Here is a 26,371-nt window from a genome sequence, read left to right as displayed (position 1 = left end):
CCATCCTTACTGCGCCGGTGGCTGGTTGCCCATAGTCAATAGAGTTTCTCTCTAGATTAACTTTTGGTGAACTTTGCAAAGCTTCACATGGGGAAACTTTGAGATTATTAAACCCCAATGCATCTCTAAGCTGCATTCCTAACCCTCCATATATATGATACAGATCCAATAAAACTAGAAAAATGTGTTCTCCTACATAGTCAATACCCCTTAAACTTTTTGGCCCTCAGTGCTTGTGTCTTGGACTGTAAAAACACTCAACCCAATGTCAAGTACTTCCAAGAGATAAGGTTTTATCTTTCATAGTTCAGGAATCTTTCAGTTATGTTCCGTTTAAGTGTCAACATTGCCTCAGATGTTTCTATAAAAAAAGAAAACATACTGTTAACTTAAAATTAACATGGATAGCACAGCCCAAATGATTTGTACTTGAAAGGGATTGAGAAATATTTAAGTTTATTTTGAAATCTCTGACTTGCTTTGATTACAAATTTGGTATTTTTGCACATTTGAGCACAGTTTGAGAGTGTGTTGAGATCTCTTCTATAGAAAAACAGTTCTCATTGACTTCCATTGTATGAAAGTGAAGAAGATGAACTCACTCGGTTTATTCCTGATGTTGGAAGCGCTTCTCCGGTGTTTTATTCATTTTTTTCAAGTGGAGCCATCTTGAAAGATGAATCAGGATGGTGTTGATAGTATTCCTGTTTGTATTTGCAGACACCTGAAGACCATGAGACAGAGACGGGGATCAAATCTAAAGAAGCTCGCAAGTACATCTTCAACTGCCTGGATGATATGGCACAGGTAGGAGTTTGGTACCACAAAACCTGCTTCAGCTTCAACAGAAGCGGAAATCTGGCTCACGGCTAATAATAACCTCCCTCACCCTCAAAAATGTTTTGTCTCCAGCTCTGTGTGGCAAGTTTCCAGTAACACTCACACCTCTGTTATGCAGAAAACTTTGATGTTATGTAATTTAGGCCATGCCTCAGAAGCACAATGGTGCATGGGAACCTTATTCAACTTGGAGCTATTCAGTGATAAGACACATGACTTATGACCTTCTGCCTTCTGCGAGTTATTGAAATCGGCAAGCCTCATCACCGGCCGGTCGTCAGATGTCTGGACGGGCCGGGTCAGGCTTCTGCCAACAATGACGCAAACCTCAATCTGGATTTTTCCCATAGGAACGGACTCCATCCCAGTTCATCAGATAAAAACGGCTGATCTAATTCACAGCAAATTCAGATGAATTCATGGAAATATGCTTATGCTTGGATACACTTAATCTATAATAAAAAAAAACTTCATTAACATAAAAGAATGAAAGATAGTACTATTTTCAATAACATAGGGAGTATTGATGATAAAAAAACAGAAACAATGTAAAAATAAACAAATAATAATAGTAATTAAATTATTTTAATATATTTATATTATTATTATTATAAGCAATCAAATAAATATGAGTTATTATGGGTATACAAATTTTTATTTATTTATATATTTCATAACAAATCATAAAAAAATCATTGAGAATACAACTAAACAAACAAAATGAAAATAAATGATTATTAATTTTGATACTCATTTTATACTCGCAACTCATTTTTATTTGATAAAAATTAGGTGTTAGTATAAAATGAGAATCAAAATTAATAATAATAATTATTATTATTACTATCAAAAATAATAATAATTCATATGTATTATTATTATTGTTTGTTTGATTTCATTGTTTTCCTATTATTATTATTATTATTAATTAAGAACCGCTAATAAAACAGAAACAATGTGAAAATAAAAAAAATAAACTAATAATAATAAAATCAAGTTAATCAAACTAATTAATAATAATAAATATACAAAATATTATACAAAATTTACAAATAAACAAGCAAATCTCTCTCTCTCTCTCTCTCTCTCTCTCTCTCTCTCTCTATATATATATATATATATATATATATATATATATATATATATATATATATCTGTCTGTCTGACTGTCTGTCTATATATAAATAAGTCACCTGCCCTCAGATAATAGTTTAGACGCGAAATACATTTGTAGAACATAGAATATGCACATCTGTGTGTGTGTGTGTGTTTCCACTGTTGCAGCTCTGTCAGTTTGTATGTGGAACATCTGCACAGCTGTCTCATGATCTGCACCTGTCTTTAAATTGTTGCACTCAGAGATACAGCACTTGTGTATTTAACCGTTTTAAATACAACAGTCAGATGTGAAATGAAGACCAAGAAGATTGATTGTTCTCAGTTTCATCATCTTCAAGAGACCGTTCACTAAGTGTGCGTGCGGAACTGTTTTTGCAAGATTTGTGTACGGTAGCTATGCAGTCACTCCCTTCGCTTGCAGTTCATATTCTTCATCCTGAATGATTATTTTTCGTCATGTGTCAAAGATTATTTCTTTATTGTGCAGCAGTGTGATGGAAAACAGAGAGAGAGAGAGCGAGAGAGAGAGAGAGCAGGACTAAAATAGCATGCATAAAAGAGGACTGTGATTTGCGCTAGTAACTGGCGGTTTATCTGATAGCTCGGGGAGGTTAGGCCACAGATAAACAGCATGGCACTATGAAAAATGCGTTAGCCATCTCTGACAGGGATTCCCAAGAAAAAAAAAAGCTCTGCTGCACTGCTTTAAACCTCTGGCAAAATGTCCTATCAGACAATAAAAGCATGGTTATTTAAATAAAGGCACTTTTATGTCACAGGGGTTGATTTTCATTAACAAATTTTTTTTTAATTTTCTTTTAATTTCTTTTATTATTAATTTGAATTTTTTTTTTTTCTTTCTTTTTTTTACTCTTTCCCCATGGTTTTGTGTTTTATGTTTGCTTTTTATATTTAGTAAATATTTTGTTATGTTTTCTTCTTACAGATTATTTTATTTTATTTAGTGCTGTCAAATGATAAATCATGATTATATTCCTTATATATTTTGAAAATATTTACATATGTTTATACATTTATATATTTATATTTTATATTATATATAAATATTTTTAATATATATAAACAACGTATTTTTCTTAAATATATACATGCATATGTTTGTATTTATATATGCATAATGCATACACACAGTACATACTCATATATTATGTAAACAAAACTTTTATTTTGGATGCGATTTAATCGTTTGACAGCACTAATTATATTATATTATATTATATTATATTATATTATATTATATTATATTATATTATATTATATTATATTATATATTACAGATCATTGTATTCCTTTGTAATATAAAGTTCTTATTTAAAAAGTCCTTTTCCATGTCTGTTTAATTTATATTTGCTTCTTTTCAAATATTAATTTGCATATACTAATATAACATAATAACATAGCATAACATATTTTTTTTTATTTATTTTCCTTTTAGTATTTAGTATTTTAGTATTTTTTTTCACACGCTCAGACGGACGGGAATATCTGACCTGGCATCTGAAGCGTTCCTAAGTAAATATCTGTAAATGTGAGGGCAAATATTTGGGAATATCAGATAGGTTAGCGCTGTCCTCTTTTTGACTGACAGACCTGTGTATATTAATAGAGTTGTACACGTCAAGCACTGCAGGGGTTCTTCACACAAAAATACTCACATGTATTACTTACAAAAGGTGCAAGATTCAATCATTTAGGAACACCCAGGCTAGCATTGAACACACATTAGACTACTAAAGCAATTATGGGAGCTAATTTACACTGCCGCCTGTGCTCATGGGTTATTACGGTACTGTCCAGTGCATTTACAAATATTAACTTTATAATTTTGCATTAAAGCATTACAGCAATACTTTTTTTTTTTTTTTTTTTTACAATTTCTGTTGCTGATTGACCTTAATTATTATTTTTAGTATGTGAAATTCAATGGAATTCTTTGGGATTTATTTTGTTTTCTGAGGAATTCTGTGGACATGAGTTAGTCAGTGTTACATAAAAAAAAAGAAAAAGGCAAGAGCTGGTTAACCTTGTTTGAGGATCCCTAAAGTACTTGTATGTCTCAGTACATAGTCAGACTGTCTCTCTCTCTCTCTCTCTCTCTCATTTCTCACTCTCGTCTTCTCTTTTTGCTATGTGCAGGTGAATATGACAACAGACTTGGAGGGCAGCGACATGCTGGCGGAGAAGGCAGACAGAAGGGAGTTTATTGACCTGCTGACCAAGATGCTGACCATCGACGCAGACAAGAGAATAACGCCCATAGAGACCCTCAACCACCCCTTTGTCACAATGACACACTTGCTGGACTTCCCACACAGCACACAGTCAGTTGAACTACACCAACAGTAAGGTTATGTAGTTTTATCTACTCATGTTTAGATTGCTGACCATGGCTTTTTTTTTTCTTGCAGCGTCAAATCCTGCTTCCAGAACATGGAGATTTGCAAGCGTCGGGTGAACATGTATGATACAGTCAATCAGAGCAAGACGCCCTTTATAACACATGTAGCCCCCAGCACCTCCACCAATCTCACCATGACCTTCAACAACCAGCTTAACACTGTGCATAGCCAGGTCAGTATCCACACACACATCTAACTAGCCACTTACCGTTATATTGCTCTTAAATAAAGGTAAACCACAGCTCTAACCCCATACTTTTTAAATATTATTTAGTCTTTGTAAATTGCAACAAAAAATAAAAAAATTGTCATATAAGTTTCTAAATAGCTAAATCAAGTTAAATGTACTTGAGAATGAAGATAATGAATATAATTAAATACATTACAAGGACATATACAATAATATTTAAATATGTAAATAATTACATATTTGTAATTTGTAAATAATAGTTAATAGTATATTGAATATTTGCAAAGAAAAAAAGTATAGAAAAATAAATAATTTTTGTCTTGATTTCCAGTAAAAATGCCCCAATTTTTTTTATTTTATTTATTAAATTAATTAAATTATCATAAATCATAAATCATTAAATAATAATAGTTTAGTGTTATTTCTTTTTTTACATGATTAAATATTTGTAATTCGTTACTAATAACTTTTAAATAAAAAAGTTGACATTTGTAAAACAAATAAATAGAATAAATATCAGAATTTTGCCTGATTTCCCATAAAATATTATTTAAAAAAATACTTAAGCAATAATTAAATAAATGTAAAAAAGAAATAAATAATAATAAATAAATAAAAAAAAATATATATATATATATATATATATATATATATATATATAACAGGACAGGATCATAAACAATAGTTTACAAAAAAAAGATTATATATTTTAAACATAATTCTCTCTAAACTGTGTTAAATGCTGTGATTATACCATGCTAAATTTAAAAGCATTATTGATGGATGTTTAGATTTTTTCTGAAAAAAGTAACTATTATTTTTGTGGAGTATTGACCAATTTCATTTTTGAGCACCTCATAAAATGTTTATTTTTGTTTATTTTTGATAATTTATTAAGTAATGCCTATGCCATTTTAACCTCAAAACAACAGCTAGCTCAGAATGCACACACAGCGCCAAGCTACGATAAACTTTATTTGAATTCAGTTAAAACAATCCCTAGTTCAATTTAGTTTCTCTTAAAGCTGCAGATAATTAATTGTATTACATGCATAGACTCATTTGCTATGGGACAATCGAAAGAAATTAGAGTAGCATTGGCCCATTGACCACTGGCAAGTATCGGATGACTTCCTTCAGTGGACAGAACACTAGTCACATCATGGGCCATTTGGGCTGTGTGTGTGTGTGTGTGTGTGTGTGTTTCCAGCCTTGCAGCCGTCTGTCACAATGTGCTGATTAACAACATGACAGCCTCTACTTCCTGCTTGGCTTGCATTATACTACTTTGCAGCCTTAAGGATTGCACCACTTTGTTTCCTTCTCTCCTTTTGTTTCCTCCTGTTTTGCCTCAGTGCAGTTTAGCTTCACCAGGGAGCGCTTGTCTAAACTGCTGACAGAGGGCCAGGCACGAATCCCATAATGCCTTCATTTTGAGTTCTTAGATGGGCTCAAACTGTGACTTTCCTCTTCGAATAAACATGTCTAAAGTCAAAAAGTCACAGGGCTGTAATGTTACAGCATTCCGGCTTCTCTCTAATGTCATGTGAAGAACGTTGTGTAGGGCATTCGATGTGTTAGAAGAGAAAGCTTGTGTAGCATTAGCCAGCTGTGAGGCTGAAGTGTTTATTTTGTGTGATGAATGCCATGGCGGCGTATTGATTAACTCTCTCCCCTGGTGCTCGTCGGCTTTGTTAAACGGAGAAAATGAAAAATGAAAAGCGCTGGACTGAATTCTCCCCATACAAACCTTAATGAAAAGTCTATAATTACTAGCGGTGACATGAGATGAAACAGTATTGCTTTAGTAACAGATGAAAGTAAATAACACTAGCCTCTATTAAACGAACAGGTTTTGATTTTAGGCACATCTTTTTTGTCTTTTGTATTGTTCAATTTGGTCCATATCTTAGAAGATATGACAGGCATGTTACATGGAAGTGTTCATGGAAAAGACCTATTCAGATTTGACCCTTGACCTCGTATTTCTGTCAGTTTTGTGCCTTTTTATTGTCTGAGATAGTACAGGAAAACAAGTGGAAAGAAAAGGGCTCAAAACTAAATTTCTTTGTGTGCATGAGCATGTGCATCAACCCCTAAGCCATAGCTTAGACAATTTTTTTAGTTTTCAGAAGTTCAGAACAAGCACATGCGATCAAGAATAATTTAAACTTACATTTTCCAAATCGAGCGCCAAATTTCAAAATATTGTTGTTGGAACATGTGTGCAGACTCCTAAGTCATGGCTCAGACCTTTTTTCAGTTTTGAAAGTTTTATGGAAACCAGAGCAGGCCAGACTCAAACCCACATTTCTTATATTAGAACCAAGGCTCAAAGTTTTTATGTCCTAGCATGTGCACAGACTGCTAGGCCATAGCTCAGGCCATTTTGTTTAGTTTTGGGAATTCTGAATAGGCGCATGAGACCATGAATAGGCCAGACTCAAACCCAGATTTCCCAAATGAGCTCCAAAGCTCAAAATTGAGCTTAGTTTTAGAAGCATTCAATATTGATTTAGTTTTAGAAGTTCTAAACCGGGATCATAAAATATGCCATGAATTGTCTTATATTGATAAGATTTGAATTGGCACTTGGGAACAAAAGCAGGTCAGAATAAAACCCGCATTTCTTATATTAGCACCAAGGTTTAAAATCTTGATGTCTTGGCATTTACACAGACCACTAGGCTATAGCTCAGACCATTTTTTAGTTTTGCAAGTTCTGAATTTGCGACCTAAACCAAAAGCGAGTTAGATTCAAACCCACATTTCTTATGTAAGCACCAAGACTCAACATTTGAATGCCTTAGCATGTATGTAGACTGCTAAGCCATAGCTCAGACCTTTTTTGTTTTTGTTTTGGAAGTTCTTGGGCGCATGGAACTTTAAACAAGCCAAATTCAAACCCACATTTCTTATATTAGCACCACAGACTGCTAAGCCTGTGCACATGCCTTCTGAATACATGCATGCAACCATAAGCAGGCCAGACTCATTCTTTTCCCAATTGTGCTCTAGAACTCAAAATATTGATATTGGAGCATACACACTAACTACTAAGCCATGGCTCGGATCTTCTTTTTCATTTTGAGCCGAAATCACGCCCTTCCCATCTCTCTGGCGATGTTACCGCACTCATATTTTTACTTCTGGCTATATTTTTGTCTAGTGTTTTCATTATAGAGAGAGAGTGACTATGATGGAAGGACCTGCACAATTCTTATGAGAAGCACATTGGGTTCACCGTTCTAGATGGAGGAGAGGGAGTTCCCTCGTTCATCAAACCTCCTAGACGGCGCAAATTCCACATTGATAGATGAATAAACAGATGAATGTGCTGCAGTCAGGCCGGATTAAAAAGCACTGGAGGAGAAATCTAGTGCAGAGGTTTTGGAGAACAGATTTTCTCTCCCCCCACCAGTTAGATCTGTGTGTATATTTAATCATAGCTTTAGCGCAAAGAGGAATCATTATCTGCTGCTAATGAGACTGAGCAAATTGAATGAGTTGAAGGATCCTAGCATTGATGGAGACTGTAACACAAGAGCATTGATTGAAGCTCTCTCACCACCTCTTTCCTCACGCTCAATAAGTCATTTTTATAGAAAATGCCTGAATCCTAATGCTGTCTGCACACAATAACAGCTAATAAAGCATTTTAGTTGAAGTTGCAGAACAGTGTTATGGTATTCGCTCTTAGAAAATACTCCAAATTTAAAACCAATGCTTCCTGTGCTTGCTGCCTGCAGTTTTCATCAGCTTACATTTTTGTACATCCATTCTGTATATCAAGAAATATTTTTGAGGAGTTTATGTTTGTCATTTGCTATTATTTGAAATTTTGCCCCTCATCCTTCATTGTTGCTCCACCCAATCGCCACACCCACTTCCTCATGCTTTTGTTTGTTTGTCTTTGTATTTTCCTTTGATCCCATCGGTTCCTTTAGGCCACCAACCTGGCTCCCTCTTCCACCAGTGCCACCCTTTCCTTTACCAATCCCGATGTCTCCATACTAAATTACCAATCTGCACTCTACCAGCCTTCTGCGGCCCCCATGGCTGCTGTGGCCCCCAGGACCATGAACCTCCAACCCGGTGCACCACAGCTCTGCGCCGCCCGCCCCGATCCCTTCCAGCAGGCCCTCATCGTCTGCCCACCTGGCTTCCAAGGTGAGTGCTAATTTAATTTATATATACGAAACCTGGATATTCCTGATACATAGGTTCAGCTTAGCTACATATTATATTTAAGTTTATTCAAAAATTGCAATTCTGTCATTATTTACTAACCCTTAAGGTCTTTTCAAACCTGTTTTACTTATATCATATAACAACAGTTAAGTATCTGCTTAAGGCAAATAGTATCATATTAATGGTCCATAAGACTAGTACTGCTATATTCCAAGTCTTCTGAAGTCAGATTTATGTGATTTATCAGTGATAATATTTCACAGAAACTTTCAAACTAAAAAATAAAGTTTTAATCGGTTCATAATAGAAAGATTCGAAGCCATTAAAATGTTTGGAGTCAGTAAGTTTTTATTAATTAATGTGATAGAAATAATAGAAATTAATTATTATCCAGCAAGGATGCATTCAGTTACTTAAAAGTGACAGTTATGACATTCATAAAATATTTATTTTTAAACTTTTCTATTAAACTTTCTACTTTGTGGTTTCCACAAAGATAAGAAAATTCAGCTTTGCAATACCAGAAATAAAATTTGTTTTAAAATATATTAAAATAGATTTTTGTTAATATTTGAATTATTATAAATATTTTTTAATAGTACTGTAACTTTATGCACTACTTTCATGAGACTTTTAAAATGCTGTGTAAAGATTTTTTTTTTTTTAAGTCATGCATTTGAAGTGAGTAAATACTTAAAGAATATTAATTTCTGACTGAGCTATTTCTTAAATGTTTCCTTGTTATTTCTTCCCAGGTTTGCAAGCTTCACCCTCCAAACACACTGGCTACTCGGTGCGGATGGAGAATGCAGTTCCCATAGTAACACAGGCCCCCGGTGCCCAACCTCTACAGATCCAGCCGGGTCTTCTGACACAGGTACAGTCAGACATTGCCCCCATCACCATAGCAATACAAAGCCACATTTCTTAAACTAATTACACCCTTCAGCCTTTCCCAAAATCTCAATTACATCTGAGTTTGGCTCCAACGAAGAGCAATTAGCATGACCTACTTTGTTTTAATGATACAAGTATAATTCACTTTCCCCTTGACAAAATTGAGAAGTCCCTCTCATTTCACGGCCAATTGATTAGTTGAAGATGGGTTGGATTTGTCTTGGTTTGCTCTGCTGTAGTAACTGGAGTGACCTGTCCTTCCCCATTGGAGATTTTACCCCACTGATGGTTTGCTTCTACTAAAGTCCAGGTAACTGTGCTTCTTTCCTGGAGTTTGAGGAAGTCATGCATTGATGAGCAAGACTGAGGTCTGTGGATGCTGAGGGATTTGTCTATCCTCTGGAGCCGCAAGGCAGGGCCCAGACGGCTTTTAAATTTGAGACAGGATGGCGAGGTTCAGAGGCATTTAGCTCATTTGTAATTTATCCCCAACATTTTTCGGTTTTGCTGAGCTGAGCTCTTGTTGCTTTTTTAAGACTCTACTCTACTGCTTTAAGGAAAGGTTCAGCCAAAAATGTGAATTATTTACTCACATTGATGTTGTTCTAAACCTGTATGACTGACATTTCTGTGAAGCATAACATTTTTTAACAATATTCTGTTCACACTTTTCAATTTACTGAATGTGAATGAGGACAGGGGCTGTGAAGCTCCAAAATGACAAATGAAACACCATAGAAGTATCAAAAATGAGTCAATATGACTCATTCCGAATCTTCTGAAGCACTGTGCAAGAAACAGACCAAAATTTGACTTGATTTTTAAAGTCTTGCCATCCGTTATAGCATGTTTATGAGAGAAGCAGCAATATTTCAGCAGAGAATGAATGAATCATAATCATGAATCAAATCACTGAATCATTTGATCTGGTCTGAATGATTCATTCACAAATCGAAGTTCAAATTTGACCGGAATGAGTCACAGCGGCTCATTTGAGGAAAAGGGCATTAGCGAATAACAGGCTACATTTTGGTCTGTTTATCGCACAAAGCTATCATATGACTTCAGAAAACTTGAAATATGACGCAGGAGTCATATGTACCACTTTTATGATGTTTTTGCCATCAGTTTTAAGTTTAAAAGCTCCAGTCTCCATTTGTATTCCACTGAAGAAACAAAGTCATACTATTATGAAATATTGTGGTGAGTAAATGATAAGTGAGTGAACTATTTCTTTTAATGACGTCTATGGATACTGAAAGCTAGACTGGATGTTATTTTTTTTTAAATAATGAAATTAAGCTGCAGAATCGTTTAGTTAATTAAGTTACGTTTAAGTTGTAACAGCAATGCATCTTTATTGTTCCTCACATTTAGGAAAACCTGTGCATAAATTCCACTGGTGATTATCAGAGTGCTGCATTGGGAAAGGCAGATGGGGATGGGAATTTTTGTACATCACTACTTTAGGGCCTCAACCGCCCATTCTCCCCCTTCAATCCAATCAGCAAGACCACATCGCTACTGGTGCCAGTGGAGTGGATTTCTAGAAGGCCTCAGCCTTTATCTGAAACAGGAATGCAGAAAATGTGAAAACAATTGGCGCGGGAGCAGTGGTGCTTTCAGAGCCCTGGGGTGACAAAAAGCTTTCACCCAGCGAGGGCAGAAAATCTGTTAGGGGGGTAGTTGCAGAGATGGCCTTGCGTGGAAAACTCTACTCTTATCTGGGTTAGCGTTCCAGGCCAGGCGGTACAATTACACAACCTAACCCAGAGTGAGAAAGGGGGATGCAAAGGGTCAGGAATGTAGGCAAAGGGCTTTGGGGACAGAGTTCTGATGAAATTATTTGTGTCACTGTTGTCATAGGTGGAAAAAGCATGTAGAGGTGTTGAGACATACTCAAACTATGCACTATTAGACCTTGTGCAACAGGAAAAATTAAACGAGGTGCTACATAATAGTGTACAGTTAGTGTTCTTTTCTTTTCCATAAAGTGTTTTGTTGAGTCAGTTTTATTCAGCTTTTATTTAGCTGAAATAAAAAGTAACAAAAAATATTTTCTCTCAGGTCAGCTTTCTTTCTTTCTTTCTTTCTTTCATTATGCTGCATGTTTAGGATTTCTTGATGCTAAAATGTGTCAAAAACAATTTTCTTAATATAGTTTATTTAAATATTTCTTATATTATTTAAGATTTTATTTTATTTTGCTGAAGTGTCGAACATAAAACAGCAAATGTTATTTCATTCAATTATTCATTCATTCATTCTACTTTGAGGTTAAAATAATAAAATTATTAATAATTATATTATATCAAATTATTACGTAATTAGTTATATAAAATTTGAAAATAAATACCAAATTTTATAAAAAACTAATTTTATAATAAAATTGATAAAACAAAACAAATTAGACACAGGATGGTTATAGTTTGAAAGTAACTTTGTTATCGCTCTAATAATATCAGTCTAGTGCACTCCAGAAAGTTGATCTTAAATAGCTGGAATTCCAGAAAAATGCCAAGATTCACTTCTCCTAAAAAGTTACAGTGCTAAATCTGTTATCACAGCCTTTCAGACATCGTAAAAGCATTTTTCCTTCTTCCCCCTCCCTTATATATGCGAGTGCTGTGGCCCATACTGATGGACTGGTAAATAGATGTGCAAAGGGTATTAAAGAAACAATTCATTAGTTGTACATTAAACTGCTAATCAATAAAGCTGCATTAAACTATTAGAGCTGCAGACACTCTTCTTCAAGCTCACATCTCTGGGTAAATTATGCCTGGCGCTCCCTGCACTCCTCACCCACCATACAAAGCAGCTCCTCACAAAGCCTTTGAATGGGGCCCCGGAATTTAATTAAAGTCAGAGCTGATTTGGAAAATGTCTAACACATCAGCGCACTGCCTGGGAGATGCCACATCTCTTTATTAAGGCAGGGTCTTATCTTTTTTATAGGCAGGAGCCAAGGCCGTACGCAGTATGCAGGGTCCCATCTGAGGCCGTCATCTAGATACCGGTGCCAAGGAATCGAGGGAGAGAAATAAATGAAGTTCCAACGAAAGTGGCACAAGCTTTTTGTTATTCCAGAGGGAGATCTTTTATGCTGTCCCGTAACTTGCAGCTTCATAGCCATCCTGCCCACATCTTCATTTGCAGACCAAGAGAATAATTAGCTTAGAAGATGGATGGGTTATAAAACAGTTTATAATGTATCCATTCTGTTCATATTTAGTTAGAACAGTTTCATTAAATGATGTCTCTTGAATCTAGGGGCGAATGCTGACTGTACTGTGTCTTAAATAACTAAATGACCCCATTGGTGGTTGTTTGGCACAGTTTAGCACTTACTAGCGGTCATTTCTCTAAATAGCCGTATCCTTTTTCTCCTCTCTCTAAATCTGTGGATGCAGTACCCTGGCCTGTTTAGCTGCGCCGCAGCCCTGCGATTTCATGTGCCAGGTTACGGGGTCTTCACACTGACGCCAATTAAATCGCAAGAGGTCACTGAATCCGTGTGCTGTTGGTTGCTGTTGCCGTTCATATCCTAATCACACTTGAGGATCACATGAGCTCCTCTATCTGTAGATGTTCGACCTTCTGCTGGAGATGTTCCTGACCTCTGTATTCTAAGCCTGTGTTTTCCTTCCATCCTCACTCTACAGCAGGCCTGGCCGTCTGGTACTCAGCAGATTCTTCTTCCGCCGGCGTGGCAGCAGCTCACACACACCTCCGTTCAACACGCCACCGTCATCCCTGACTCCATGACCAGCTCGCAGCCTCTGGCCAACTGGAGGTGAGAAACCAACTTCTGTCACCGCTAAGGAGGACTATTATGATTGCTACAGTACATAGGGCAGCCTATTTATTCTTAGGCCATTAGTATTTTTTTTTTTGTTCTAACCTAAGGAATAGTTTACACATAAATGAAAATTCTGTCATATTTGCTCATTTTCATGTCACTCCAAACCTGTATGCATTCTGTTAAACTAAATATTTAGAAGAATGTTGGTCTCAAATGGGACCAAAACATTCTTCAAAATATCTTCTTTTGTGTTTCACAAAATGCATACAGATTTGGGGGAGTAAATCATTTTGTTGGACTAACCCTTTAATATGCTCAAATGTTTTGTAAGTAGACCATTTGGACATTCTCAGAAAACATTACATTATATTGTAGGTATTACTACTCTAAGGTACTAATATGCTAAGATGTAGATAAGATGTGAAAAGCTGTTGTACACATAGAGGTACAGTTTCTGATTTCCCAGTAAACTGTTAATACTGTGACGTTGTGGTGCTTTCAAAACATTGCTTTTTTCTACATCCTGGCCCATGGACATTTGTCTCAACCAATGTGAGTTTGAGGGCAAGACAATCATTTCGTCAGATGGGGAGTGTTTGAGAAACCATTATTGTTTTTGCAATAGATTGCAACAGTGTCCTCCCAATTTTTCAGCAGCCTTGGTTCCAGAAGTGTTTTTCCCTTTCTTTTTGTTCACATAGGGATTTATATTAGGAGATATATGCTATGAACTAAACCAACCAGATGTGATACACTTTGATTTGAAGCAAAAAAGGTACAAAACTGCATTGCTTTATGGGTTTCACAATTTGCTTTGTTGCGATTATTTGATTGGTGGAGATTTCTCTGTAAAATTATGGATGTCATTTGTCTGCTGTTGAAAATATTTATTTGAAAATGAAATCGAAATAATGTAGGCTGATGGCTTCACCAAAAGCATTTACCCTCAAATAACAACCTCTTAGCTCACAGTAGGTCTTGTCTTTAAAGGCTTATAAGTTATCGCTCAAAATCAGTTCCCCTATGGAGAAAAAAAATGAATGAGATTTTTTTACTTCTGGAACCGACTGTTTCTCTCCATTCCATTTAAATACTGATGCCACAGAAGCTTTCATCTTTAGTGTGTTTTATTTAGCTAGACAGATCTGGTACAATTCCGTCATGTTTCATAGGGACTCCATTAGCATTTTAAAATCAATTATATCCTCACGAAAAATACTTATATATTACCCCGCTAATTATAAACGGGTCATGTGGAACTCAACCGATTTATTTTAAGATACCATGACTGGTGATCCATATATATCATGGCAGTTTGGTACCACAACACTGGGTTTTAATAATCTCCAAGATTATGAACTAAGCAGATTGAATTATCTAGGTTACTTAGTCTGCAAATGCACCTACAAAGCCAACATGCATTTGAATTATTCATTTGGAATGAAGAAACAGAATATTTTAAATCTGATACTCATTATATTCTGGATTTCTTTAGAATTCTTGTTGGTTTCTTGTAATAGAACAGTGAGTGCAGGAGCCTGTCTCTGTGAGTCAGATCATGCTTTCCTACATGAGGTGAAGGTATTACAGATGAACATGTGCTGATTTCTGTAGATTAATACACCAGTGCCTTAAACTCCGCTTGGAGGGCTTGGTAGTCCTAAAGCCACTCTGGTAGGAAAAGTTTTGCACTTTTACTGCAGAGAGGGATTTCTCCTCTGAGAGCTAATGCTGTTCTCTGATTCTCTGCTGCAGTCACTGCTGCCCCTCTGGCCAAATGTTGCATTGCATTTATTCTTCTAAAAAAACTAAAAGTGTTTTATTTTAATTTTTTTAACGTATATATATATATATATATATATATATATATATATATATATATATATATATATATATTGGGGTTTGTTCCTATGTAGGAAGTATTTAATTCTGACAAGAAATGCTGTAGTATATCAAAAATGTTGGTGACCATTGCCTCTGACACTGTAAAAATCCTATTTATAATCAATGACAAGTTGACAGTAAATTATTTAAAACAAGATACAACAAATTGACATGAGAAGCAAAATATCATAAAATGTTAAGAATAGTTTGTAGAGAATTTATCTAGAAATCAATGAGATATAAATTTTAGATTCAGCACTACCAAAAAAAATATTTTTTTTTAATTACATTTCTAAAAAGAATATATATATATATATATATATATATATATATATATATATAAGTAGAGTTTTGACCGGTCAGTAAATGTATATTGTCTCATTCCATATTTTTTTTTTATTTGTATATCTATGTGTATTATCTTAAATACACTGCTGTTTAAGTTTGGCATCAGTAAGATATCTTAAAGAAATTAATACTTTTATTCAGCAGGGATGCGTTCAATTAATCAAAAGTAAGAGTAAAGACATTAATGTTGTTACAAAAGGTTTTCTGTTTCAAATATTTAAAAAAAAAGCTGTTCTTGTAAAATTTCAAACCATTAAAAACTCTTATATTGAGTAGTGCAACCAATGTTGATAATAATACGTTTCTTGAGCACTAAATCAGCATATTAGAGTGATTTTAAAAGGATCATGTGACACTGTAGACTGGAGAAATGATGCTGTCGGTAATGAACAGTAATGTAAGTAGTCTTTAAAGGGCATGCCTTAATTATTCTTGTTTTGATTCAGGAATTCACATCCCCATGGCAGCCATTACAATCCCATTATGCAACAGCCAGCCTTATTGGCAGGTCACGTCGCCCTGCCGTCTCAGCAGCCTCTCAATGTGGGTGTGGCTCATGTCATGAGGCAGCCATCAAACAATAACTCCTTCTCCAAAAAGAACAAGCAGCACCAGATGAACAACAGGTCAGACAACCCTAACTTCAAAAAATTAACAAGCTATGGTTTTACCATGGTAAATTAATGCCATCATATGGTCATATTCATATGTTATCAATGAATGCTATATGAATGGTATAATATGGTAAAATGTTTAAACCAAAAGAACCTCATTCTTTCTTAGGAACGTGTCTGCATACGACGTGTCCTCCACCCAGCCGGTGACGTCACCTCAACGCTCCAAACGAGTGAAGGAGAACACCCCACCTCGATGCGCTGTGGTTCAGAACGGCCCATCATCAACCTGCGGCCCATCACAGACCTACGGAGGTGGTGGAGGAGGGGGGTGGGGTGGCGAGCAGGCATGTAGCACCACTCGAGTTCAAAACAACCCACCGCGCCAAACCATCGTCATCCCCGACACCCCCAGCCCGGCCGTCAGCATCATCACCATCAGCAGCGACACGGATGAGGAGGACGACCTTAAACAGCCCAGTAACACCAGGTCAGAAAAATGGGACGAGTGGTTTCAGCACATGGTTCTGTAATGTGACACGTTTTTTGAGTGAAAGTGGGAAATAATGTAGGACAGGACTTGATTTATTCCATCAGGATTTGATTGGATTGTGTTTAGGTTAGGATGTTGCTTAATATTTCTCTGACTGTGTGGGCTTGGTTATGTCAAAATCATTTCGGAAGCGGAGAAAGTTATTACGTTTTGATAAAATATTATGAAGACAATTTGTTTTCTGTGGAATAACTGATGAATCATGCGCAATAAGACCAGGGACATTTATTGAGTAGATAAACAGGGTAAATTTTGACTTTTAAAAGCCTATTCAGCTCAGAGAAAATACTGGGAAATGCCTTGGAAATTCCTTTGATGGTCTTGGGAGTTGAAGGTTTTACGTAAATAAATCTTGTTGACATTGTAAATATTATTCATACTGTGCATACACTGCAACATGATCATAATTTTAACTATATAAGACCACAGTAAAAACCTGTGTATTGGCTAATGGTACATTCCCTTACTGTATACAGTGAATAACTGTAATAAATCTAATGGGACTTTTCATGTAAAATACTGTTACATTTTTCCAAGTTTTTTTTTTATTAGTTATGTACATTACTGTAAAGTTCTGGCAACTACAGCCGCCGTTTTAAACCATACATTTCACTTTTTTTTCTTTTCAGTATATTATATCGTTTTTATTTCCAATGAATCATCTTTCTTTTTTTAGATTTATTTTTTGCCACTTTTGCCTTTATGATGATAAGACCGATCAGAGCTGACAGGAAGTGAATTGGGAGAGAGATGGGGGGTGGGATCGGGAAAGGTCCTCGGGCTGGAATACGAACTCGGGACGCCAGTAGCACAACAGTGCCCACAAGGCTATTGGCACTAACATGAATCACCTTTCTAACCTCCCTGTTTTGCCTTCTCAACAGCACGTCATCCAAACAGAGGAAGAATGTCATCAGCTGTGTGACGGTCCATGACTCCCCTGACTCTGACTCCAGCAATACCAGCCCGTATGCTGTGGAGTCCCGGCCTAATGGGCCCAACGGCAATGTCTACGACCCCAAAGGCACTGTCCTGGACAACTACAGCAACGGGAACCCCCGCACCATCATCATCCCTCCACTGAAGAGCCAGACCAGCGAGAATCTGAGAGAGTGTGATAGACTCCTGCCTGGTGAGTCTAGTGAGACAGGGGAAAGGCTGATAAGCTGACAGAGAAAAAGGGACAGCTGGCAAAGCCTGAATCAAGCATCAATTTAAAGTGACAGTTCACTGACAGCCTCTGATATGCAGCGTAGATTTATATGGCATTTCAAAATCTATGGGCAATAAAAACAGCTTAAGAAGTAATTCAAGCCCAATCCGATCTGTTCAAAATTGACCATGCAAGCTTGAGTGTGGTCAACAGTACTGTTTACAGTAACAGTACTTTTCCAAACATTATTATGCATATTTCTGGAATACTAATTGATTCCAACTGGTATACAACAGGCTAACTAGAGTTCGTATAAGGCCTAGTAAACTATATTGATACAGGCAGTTTCATACATAGCTGTGCTAATTGATTTATTTAATGTTCTTTTTTATCACTCTGTAATCCGTTTACTGTCACATAATAAATACATTTGGAAAATTTGTTGAAAATATGAATTTTATTGTCTTAAAATATTTTTTTTCCCCAAATGTATGTATATTTATATATTTTAGAATTTTTCAAGATTTATTTAACACATTATTTATGTATTTTACACTATATAAATGACTGTTTATCCTAATTATTTTTATTTGTACTTAGTTATTACAATATAATCAGTATTCCCAACATTATTTCCAAATTAATTTATATTTTTGCAATTTTCTTTTTTTTAACACAATATGGTCAATATTTTCAACAATTTGATGTTTATTAATGAATGAATTAATTTATTTATCTTTCTATCCATCTATTCATCAAAATTTTCCAAAAATCACCAAAATAATTTTCCAATGTATTTTTTTTTTTAATTTTATTTTGTTAACACAATATAACCAATATTTTCAACAATTTTTATCCATCCATCCGAATAAAATCAACATTCCCAACATTATACAATTTTTTAATATATATATTTTATCAATTCCAACAGATGCGTTGAACCACCAGAACTCCACCTACAAGTTCAAAACCTCCAATGGGGGCTTGTCTGGCAACAACCACTCTTCGGGAGGCATGGCTGGAGGCGTGTCATACCGGCAGCAGCGCACAGGGCCACACCCCTTTCAGCAGCAGCCTCTAAATCTCAGCCAGGTATTTCAGTTGAACATTTCAAACCTGGTTCTTAGTTCATTTATGTATACACAAAAGTAACATGGTGATATCCCCTCATTTAGGCCCAGCAGCACATGGCAGTCGAGCGCAACGGAGGTCACCGGCGGCAGCAAGCCTACATCACCCCCACTATGGCCACCCAGGCTCAGTACTCCTTCCACAACAGCCCCACCCACACAGCTAACGTTCATCCCCACTTGGCTGCTCCTCATCTTCCCGGGCAGCCACACCTCTACACCTACACTGCCCCCACGGCCCTGGGCTCCACCGGCACGGTGGCCCACCTGGTCGCATCGCAGGGTTCAGCCCGTCACGCAGTCCAGCATGCTAGCTACCCGCCAGGCATCGTCCACCAGGTGCCTGTTAGCATGGGCCACCGCATGCTGCCCTCGCCCACCCTGCATCACGCCCAGTACCAGGCCCAATTTGCGCACCAGACCTACATCAGTGCTTCTCCTGCCTCCACTGTCTACACTGGATACCCGCTGAGCCCCACCAAGATGAACCAGTACCCTTACCTCTAAAGCTGAAACACTGGAGCCCAGCCAATCGCTGCTTACCATTTCTACCCTTATCCCACCTAGAGACAGAGAGACATGCTGAAGCCTATCGTCCCTTAACCCCATCCCCTTATTCCTTTCATGCTTAAACTTGAAGACAATGAAGACGCCGATGGATAGAGGAAGTGTACTCTCGAAGGGAACAGAAGGGTACTGAGGAGTTTTTCTTTATTTTTGATGAGTTCGCCTTCTCAAAAGGGCCAGTTAACGTTTTATTTTGTGATCTGGAGGTTTTATTTCTTTTAAAACAGAAGAAGGAGCTTTTGCTTTCGTAGTTTCTTATACAACAAGGTCTCATCAACAGGCCGTTTGGGAGAGACAGAGTTTAATTCGAGGGAGATTTTAATTGCTTTTCCCTTTCTTGAATTCATTCACCGACAGTTGAGCCGAGGTCACGACGTGGATGTTTTTAATTCCTACAAGACTTTTTTTGGGATATGGTGAAACACGGATATCTGCTGCTCTTCAAAGAAAAAAAAAAACATAACAATGGCCTTGAACTGTCTTAAACGTTTCCAAATTACACGCGGCGAGCAGTATTGTGCATATTCCGCCGCGCTCTCCGACAAAAAACACCTGGAGGAATCTTCTGGAAATGGAACGACAAAACTTTCTAGTGTATTTATAGACTTTTTTGTTTGTTTGTTTGTGTTCACATATAGAAAGGAAAATACGTTTGTCATACCGTAGAACATTAGCTGGGCCCCTCTTTGTAGAATGTAGCAGTCTGCACCCATTGATTTCATGAAGAACCTTTCTGATACCAATAGATTCTTGTTTTTCCTCTTTCAGTGTGATTGCACAAAGTGGTTACAATAACATAGGCATGTTCAACACGGTAGTCGGTCGTGCGTTTGCGTGCATGTGTGCGGTCAGCGCATCTGTGCGACATATTCCTCCACAGTCTTAGGTTTATCATTGTTACCTCGTAGTGCCTTACATATATTACGACAGTTTACTTGGCTGGAAACCCTCTAGAACCAGATGCTAGTCAGAGAGTTGGCTCCTAGGTTGAACATCTTCATTCGAGTGGTTTCGTGTTTTTTATTTCTTTTTTTAAGTTGCAGGTGTAAGCGTTAGCCCTGAACATTAATTGAATGCTTCTCGTTTAGCATGCATGAGGTCTTCTACATTTAAAGATAAAGATACTTGCCTGGGGTAACGCACCAAAGTCGTAGTTTAAAAATAAGTAACTTTTGTTCTGGATAGTGGATATAATTATATATAGCATATTTACTGTACATATGCGTTTTAGTATTTGCAATCAATGCAACATCATTGATTTTAGGCTACATATTTCATAAAAGGGAGACTAAATGTATATCTTTTGGGAAAAGCCAAGTATTGTTCAATCAGTTTGAGATCGCGCCACACTATTTGTCTAAAAATCGAATAAAACATACCAGGTTTGAAGAGATGGTCTGTTTACGCAAGGCTTGGTTTGGTTTAGAAACCTGCGAGGGTTCGAGAAGGAGAGTCTTATTAGGAGCAGGAGGTGCTTGTGGATTTTGTTGGGAACTGTTGGGAAAGCGAGAGGGCAAATTCCACATTTTTTATGAGAATAGCATGTTGGCTTTGAGCACGTTGGTAGATGCCGAAGGAAGCCGTGCAGTGCGACTGGACATCACACTCTGATTTAAGCACTCGTTCAAGGTTCTACGAAGATCTGTTGGGTTTTTATTCTCACGTTCACTCCGGGGTTCGAACTGCCCCTGGTCGCATGAGGGGATGTCTGCAACAACATGCATCAGAAATCAATATTGGCTTTGTATTTTTCACTGTTTGTCCTACGGTAGGAATCACTTACGTTACAGGCGTCAGTCAGTACAGAGATAACAAAAGTGTAGAAAACTTTGGGCCAATGCTTGTCTTTTTTTGCTGCTTATTTAACATTGATATGCCAGCCAATCATTTACACCATGTCCTAACCATGTGCTGTGCAAAAAAGTAATTAAAAAGACAAGGAAAGTTTATATAGTTCTTTATATAAAATACCTTTCAAAAGTTTTGGTAAGTTCAATTTTTCTTTTTTTTTTCTTTTTGTAAAGAAATTAATACTTTTGTTTTAGCAAGGATGCATTAAACTGACCAAAAGTTGCAGTAAAGACATACAGAGATCATAATGAAAGATGTTGCTATTATGAATAAATGCTGTTCTTTTAAATGTTCTGTTCATCAAAGAATCTTGGATAAAAATGTATCATAGTTTCCACAAAAATATTAAGCAGAAATAATAATAAATGTTTCTTAAGCACTACAGCATCATATTAGAATGATTTTTGAAGGATCATGTGACACTGAAGACTGGAGAAATGATGCTGAAAATTCAGCTTTGCATCACAGGAATAAATTGCATTTAAAATATATTGAAGTAGAAAACAGTTATTTTAAATTGCAATGATATTTCACAATATTACTGTATTGATTGTTAAATAAGTGCATCCTTGATGAACATAAGAGATTAAAAGTAACCCCAAAACTTTTTATAGATGAATTATCTAAGAACGGAAGGAATTCAAAATAATACAAATAAAATAATCAAATGTTTACTTCAAATCTGATTCAAATTTATTAATAAAAAGGAAAGAAAAATATATTTTTGATTGGCTGTGATTCTGATTGAATGATTCAGATTCAGATTATTCAGACTGGCTGTGGCAAAAATGCACCTGGTTAGGACAGAGTGTTTTATTTTATTTTTTAATTTTTATGTCTTCTGATGGGCACATGCTTATGGAATATCAAATATATTCTATTCTGCCCTGATGTCATGCCACAGAACTTGCATTTAAAGTAGTTTTTACTTGAGATGTGTCTATTTTATTGTTTTACTTTGCTAGGTATATTGTGTTCTCGTAGAGAGTGTTGCAATAATCTTTGTGGATGTTTATTAATTTCTTTATGTTATATGTCCAAGCATCATATGTTTGATTTCTGGAGGTCTATATGTAACTGTGATGTTTAGTATTCATATGTGGACCCTCGTCTGGTAGGAAGCATAGACTTTGTCCATGTGCTTGGCCAAGATCTGACACCAGTTATGTTGTACCCAAGCCTTCGGTTCGCTAGCTTATCAGATTGATTCATAAAGCTGTGTGTTATGACTTAAGATGTCAATAGATTTTTTAGTTGTTGTTGTTGTCAAATATTTGTTTAAGGTTAAATTGGATGCTCAGAAGCACACAGTGGAAAAAGGCTCCTTCGACATTAGTTGCATAAAACATTCCATTCCGGAAGGAGCTGTTTCTGACCGCACTGATCTGTAGTCTCCAGTCTCTCTCACCTCACAGGGACCGGCCTGAACGACCAAATCTGGACTCCGCTGGCATTTAAGGACTTTTTGTTGTTTCCACCAAAGAATTTCAGCATGTCATTAATGCACAGACGTGTCCCTTGCTGTAATGGAGAAGACAGAGTGAGTTTCACTGACATTTGGAAAAAGAAAAACATAAAAGAAAAAAAAACAGGTTAGATCAGGTCGGTGTCAGAAAAGAACCTTTAGATGGAAAAATAGAGATGACAAAAATAATGCACTCTCATGAACTTAGTGCAGTTGCTGTTAGCACAGTATAATCCATTGTTTTTGTACCTTTCTCATACCTTTCAACAAATCTCCCATTTTCGAATCTAACAGGATTTGTGTAAAAATTAAGGGCCTTCTTTTTTTTTGTTTTTTTGTTTTTAGAAATGTCAATCCCACATTAATGCTTTATTTCAGCTACTTTATTATAGCTGCTGTGTGTAATTCTTATAAGAGTATAAACACTGAACATGGCTTTGCTTTCACACAGCAGCATTCGATCCACCAGTTGTGTGCAATGTGGGCGTGGCTGTTGGCCCAACCAATGACAATTGGGGGTGTGTTTAGTTTAGTTTAGTTTTTTTTTTTTTCAGTTATTTTTGGTACAATTAGTGATGCATAAATTTCACATTGCAGCTTTAAATTTCAGATTTTTTATTAGTGTGGTTTTAACTACATTTTTTGTAAGAATCACATTGATGAATTAGTGCTTCGTATAATGGACTGTGAATTTCATCCAGTGTCGTTACCATTTATGAATTGGTCACTAGTACAAAATAAATTTAAAATTTCAGACTAAACCATCTCATCAACATGATAATGTTGGATTGTTCTGGGCAACAATTACTTTCACTTGACCTAGCATTGATTTGATCCAAATTATAATTAATTTTAATCCAAATTATGCAATTTGATTTGTTTTAACTCAGTTTAAATCAGAAATCTGTATTGACTCTACAAATATATGAATTATGAACAAGTCAAGGTTGTTGGTTTTTTTTTTTAGATTCAGTTTGTCTGACCTGTATACATTAATGAAGACAGTCATTTTAAGTTACCAAAATCCACTAGAAAGAAGCATTAATGCAATTTACGATTTAGTTATTTCAAAATTCTGCCTTCTCCTTTATTAACTGCGCATGAAGCTTTAAGGAACGGTGAATTATTGTATTGTAGTATTGTATTGGTGATTTGGGGGGTTTTGTTACACATCTAGCTTCAAAGCTAAATTGCAGAAAGCGATGGATTCTGCTACTGAAAAACATTCCTAAACGCTCATTGCCAGCCAAAACCCTGGATGACAACCGAATCAACACTTGTAAAGCACATGATCATGAATTAACTCCAGGCTTGCAGAAATCACTTTTGTCCCTGAAGTGACCACAGTACATCCACAATTGTAAAGCTCCTTTTGTTCTTCTTGTTTTCATATGATTTTTCTCTCATGTGTGGGTTGAATCGGAAACATTAGGGGTTAATGCACCATTGAACTTGTGTATGAATGTGCTGAGAGGCCAAATATGACAATGCGGCCATCTTCATGTGTTGTTTTAGAGCCAAAAAAAAACCTAAACTATAATCGTTATGCCCAACAACACTCATCTGTCAACTTTTTGTTGTTTAATCTACAGCATAGTCTCGGTCAGGAGTGTATTACAGGAGTGACATCACTACTAGCGCGTAAAGCGTAACATATTCACACATAGTTACGCATCACCAGTGAACACAACAAGTGAACGTATTTGTGCAGAAACGTCACTCACTCACGAGTCGCCACAGTAAACCCGTTATGTAGCTGTGATGCACTGTAGCCGTTTGTGCAGCCATCGAAGACGTGAGCAATTTTCTACTTGCACAGCAGCAAACATTCACAGTCAAATGTAAAAACTGAATATTTTTCTATGATGTTTCAAGACCTAAGAAAGCATCCGACCCCCGACCCCTGATTTTTGTCAATTGCTGTATGGTTTTCTCAGTAGTGTGTATCACATTAGTTGTTGTCAAAGCTATTGTGTGCTGCAGTATTTCCAGGTATACTTCTTTGTTTATTGTCCTTTTTTATTATAATTATTATAATTTTGCTTTGTTTATTGGGGATTTGAAGAAGTGTGATGTCTCCTTATTTCAATCTGTTAACGTAGCATTATATGTACCCTGTACCTTAGGCTAATAATATTAAGTATGCTATGAGAATGGATATTTTACTGGCTTTATAGAATGTTAAAATGAATATAATAATGACAATAATAAGAATGATTTAACTCCTAAAAATTGAGTACTTGCTACTAAGCGCTTGTGTTACCATTACAAATGTTGTGTGCTTCTCTTAATCATTTTCGTTGTAGAAAAAAAAAAGAAAAAAAAAAAACCTGAGTGAATTTTATTAGGCTTCAACAACTAATGATAGCAGTGTAAATTCATGGAGGATTTTTAACACACCTGGGGGTTATAGAAGAATATAGTTATTTTAATCGTTCTCTTTACTAACTGTAGGGTGTGAAGGGGCTCGCGTCGTGGTGAATTATGTTATAGCTTGTTATTCACTGTTACTTTTGATCATTTTTCGGTCTCCAAGGTGAATCGAGTTATTAAAGGAAATTTGTATGCTCACATATGCATATTGTATATGTGTAGAAATGTAATCACACTTTGTCTTGGATTTACATTAAACTGTTAAGTCACACGGCATCAGTCTTGTATTTTCATGCTGTCATTGTGAGTTTCTTTCAAAAAAAAAAAAAAACTGCATTTGCACACTCTAACCAGACATTTTAGAAACCACCGAAAACAAAGATGGTGAACCAAAACTCATTTAACTTTTATATAAGATTAGTAGTGTGAAGTTTGGGGCTAGCTGTTACAGTAAGGGACTATATTTCAGTAATTATAATATTTGGAGTTCAGAAAAATCTAAATATTAAAATGTGTATTTTCTCTAGCAGTTCTGCTTTCGTTCTATCATTTTGCATGTCATTTCATTATAATATTCATAATATTTCCAGGTGATATTCTCTGGAATATATATATATATATATATATATATATATATATATATATATATATATATATATATATACATACACACACACACACAATGTCAGTATACACGTTTGTGTGTGTCCTTTTTAAAATGTTTTGTGTATCTGCATTTCTTCATAAATTCATGAAGACATTCTCTATAATAAATATAAAATAACTTTTTTGGGCTAAATTTGTTACAAAGATGCAATTTATGTTCATATTGTTTGTGTTCAAAATGTTGGGTTGCACTTTATTTTACAGTTTGTGCACTTAGCTGTACTTAACTAAGAAGGTTAGGGTACAGTTAAATGAATTAGGGTTAGGTTAAGGGTAGGTTCGGGGTTAGTACCTAGTAATTAGCC

At 36.0% G+C, this 26,371-nt stretch overlaps 1 protein-coding gene across 4 annotated transcripts in view; it reads left to right on the top strand.

Annotated features, from left to right (window-relative positions):
- Nucleotides 1–25,674, top strand: part of LOC127977061 (homeodomain-interacting protein kinase 2-like) — a 94,165-nt gene extending 68,491 nt beyond the window's left edge. For 3 of the 4 annotated variants that reach the window (XM_052581745.1, XM_052581748.1, XM_052581746.1), the window contains 11 exons: nt 721–807; nt 4,117–4,301; nt 4,389–4,551; nt 8,517–8,739; nt 9,516–9,637; nt 13,323–13,453; nt 16,141–16,320; nt 16,478–16,798; nt 17,746–17,993; nt 18,946–19,106; nt 19,190–25,674. In XM_052581745.1, coding sequence (XP_052437705.1) covers nt 721–807; nt 4,117–4,301; nt 4,389–4,551; nt 8,517–8,739; nt 9,516–9,637; nt 13,323–13,453; nt 16,141–16,320; nt 16,478–16,798; nt 17,746–17,993; nt 18,946–19,106; nt 19,190–19,651 — 2,283 coding nt within the window. In that variant the 3' untranslated portion in view covers nt 19,652–25,674. The remainder of the gene's footprint in view (nt 1–720; nt 808–4,116; nt 4,302–4,388; nt 4,552–8,516; nt 8,740–9,515; nt 9,638–13,322; nt 13,454–16,140; nt 16,321–16,477; nt 16,799–17,745; nt 17,994–18,945; nt 19,107–19,189) is intronic. The other variant, XM_052581747.1, reaches the window with a different exon arrangement.
- The last annotated feature ends 697 nt before the right edge of the window (nt 25,675–26,371 follow it).

Source organism: Carassius gibelio, chromosome B18 (assembly GCF_023724105.1).
Source record: "Carassius gibelio isolate Cgi1373 ecotype wild population from Czech Republic chromosome B18, carGib1.2-hapl.c, whole genome shotgun sequence".
NCBI lineage: Eukaryota > Metazoa > Chordata > Actinopteri > Cypriniformes > Cyprinidae > Carassius > Carassius gibelio.
The sequence above is the reverse complement of the archived record's forward strand: the minus strand, read 5'-3'. Positions and strand labels throughout refer to the sequence as shown.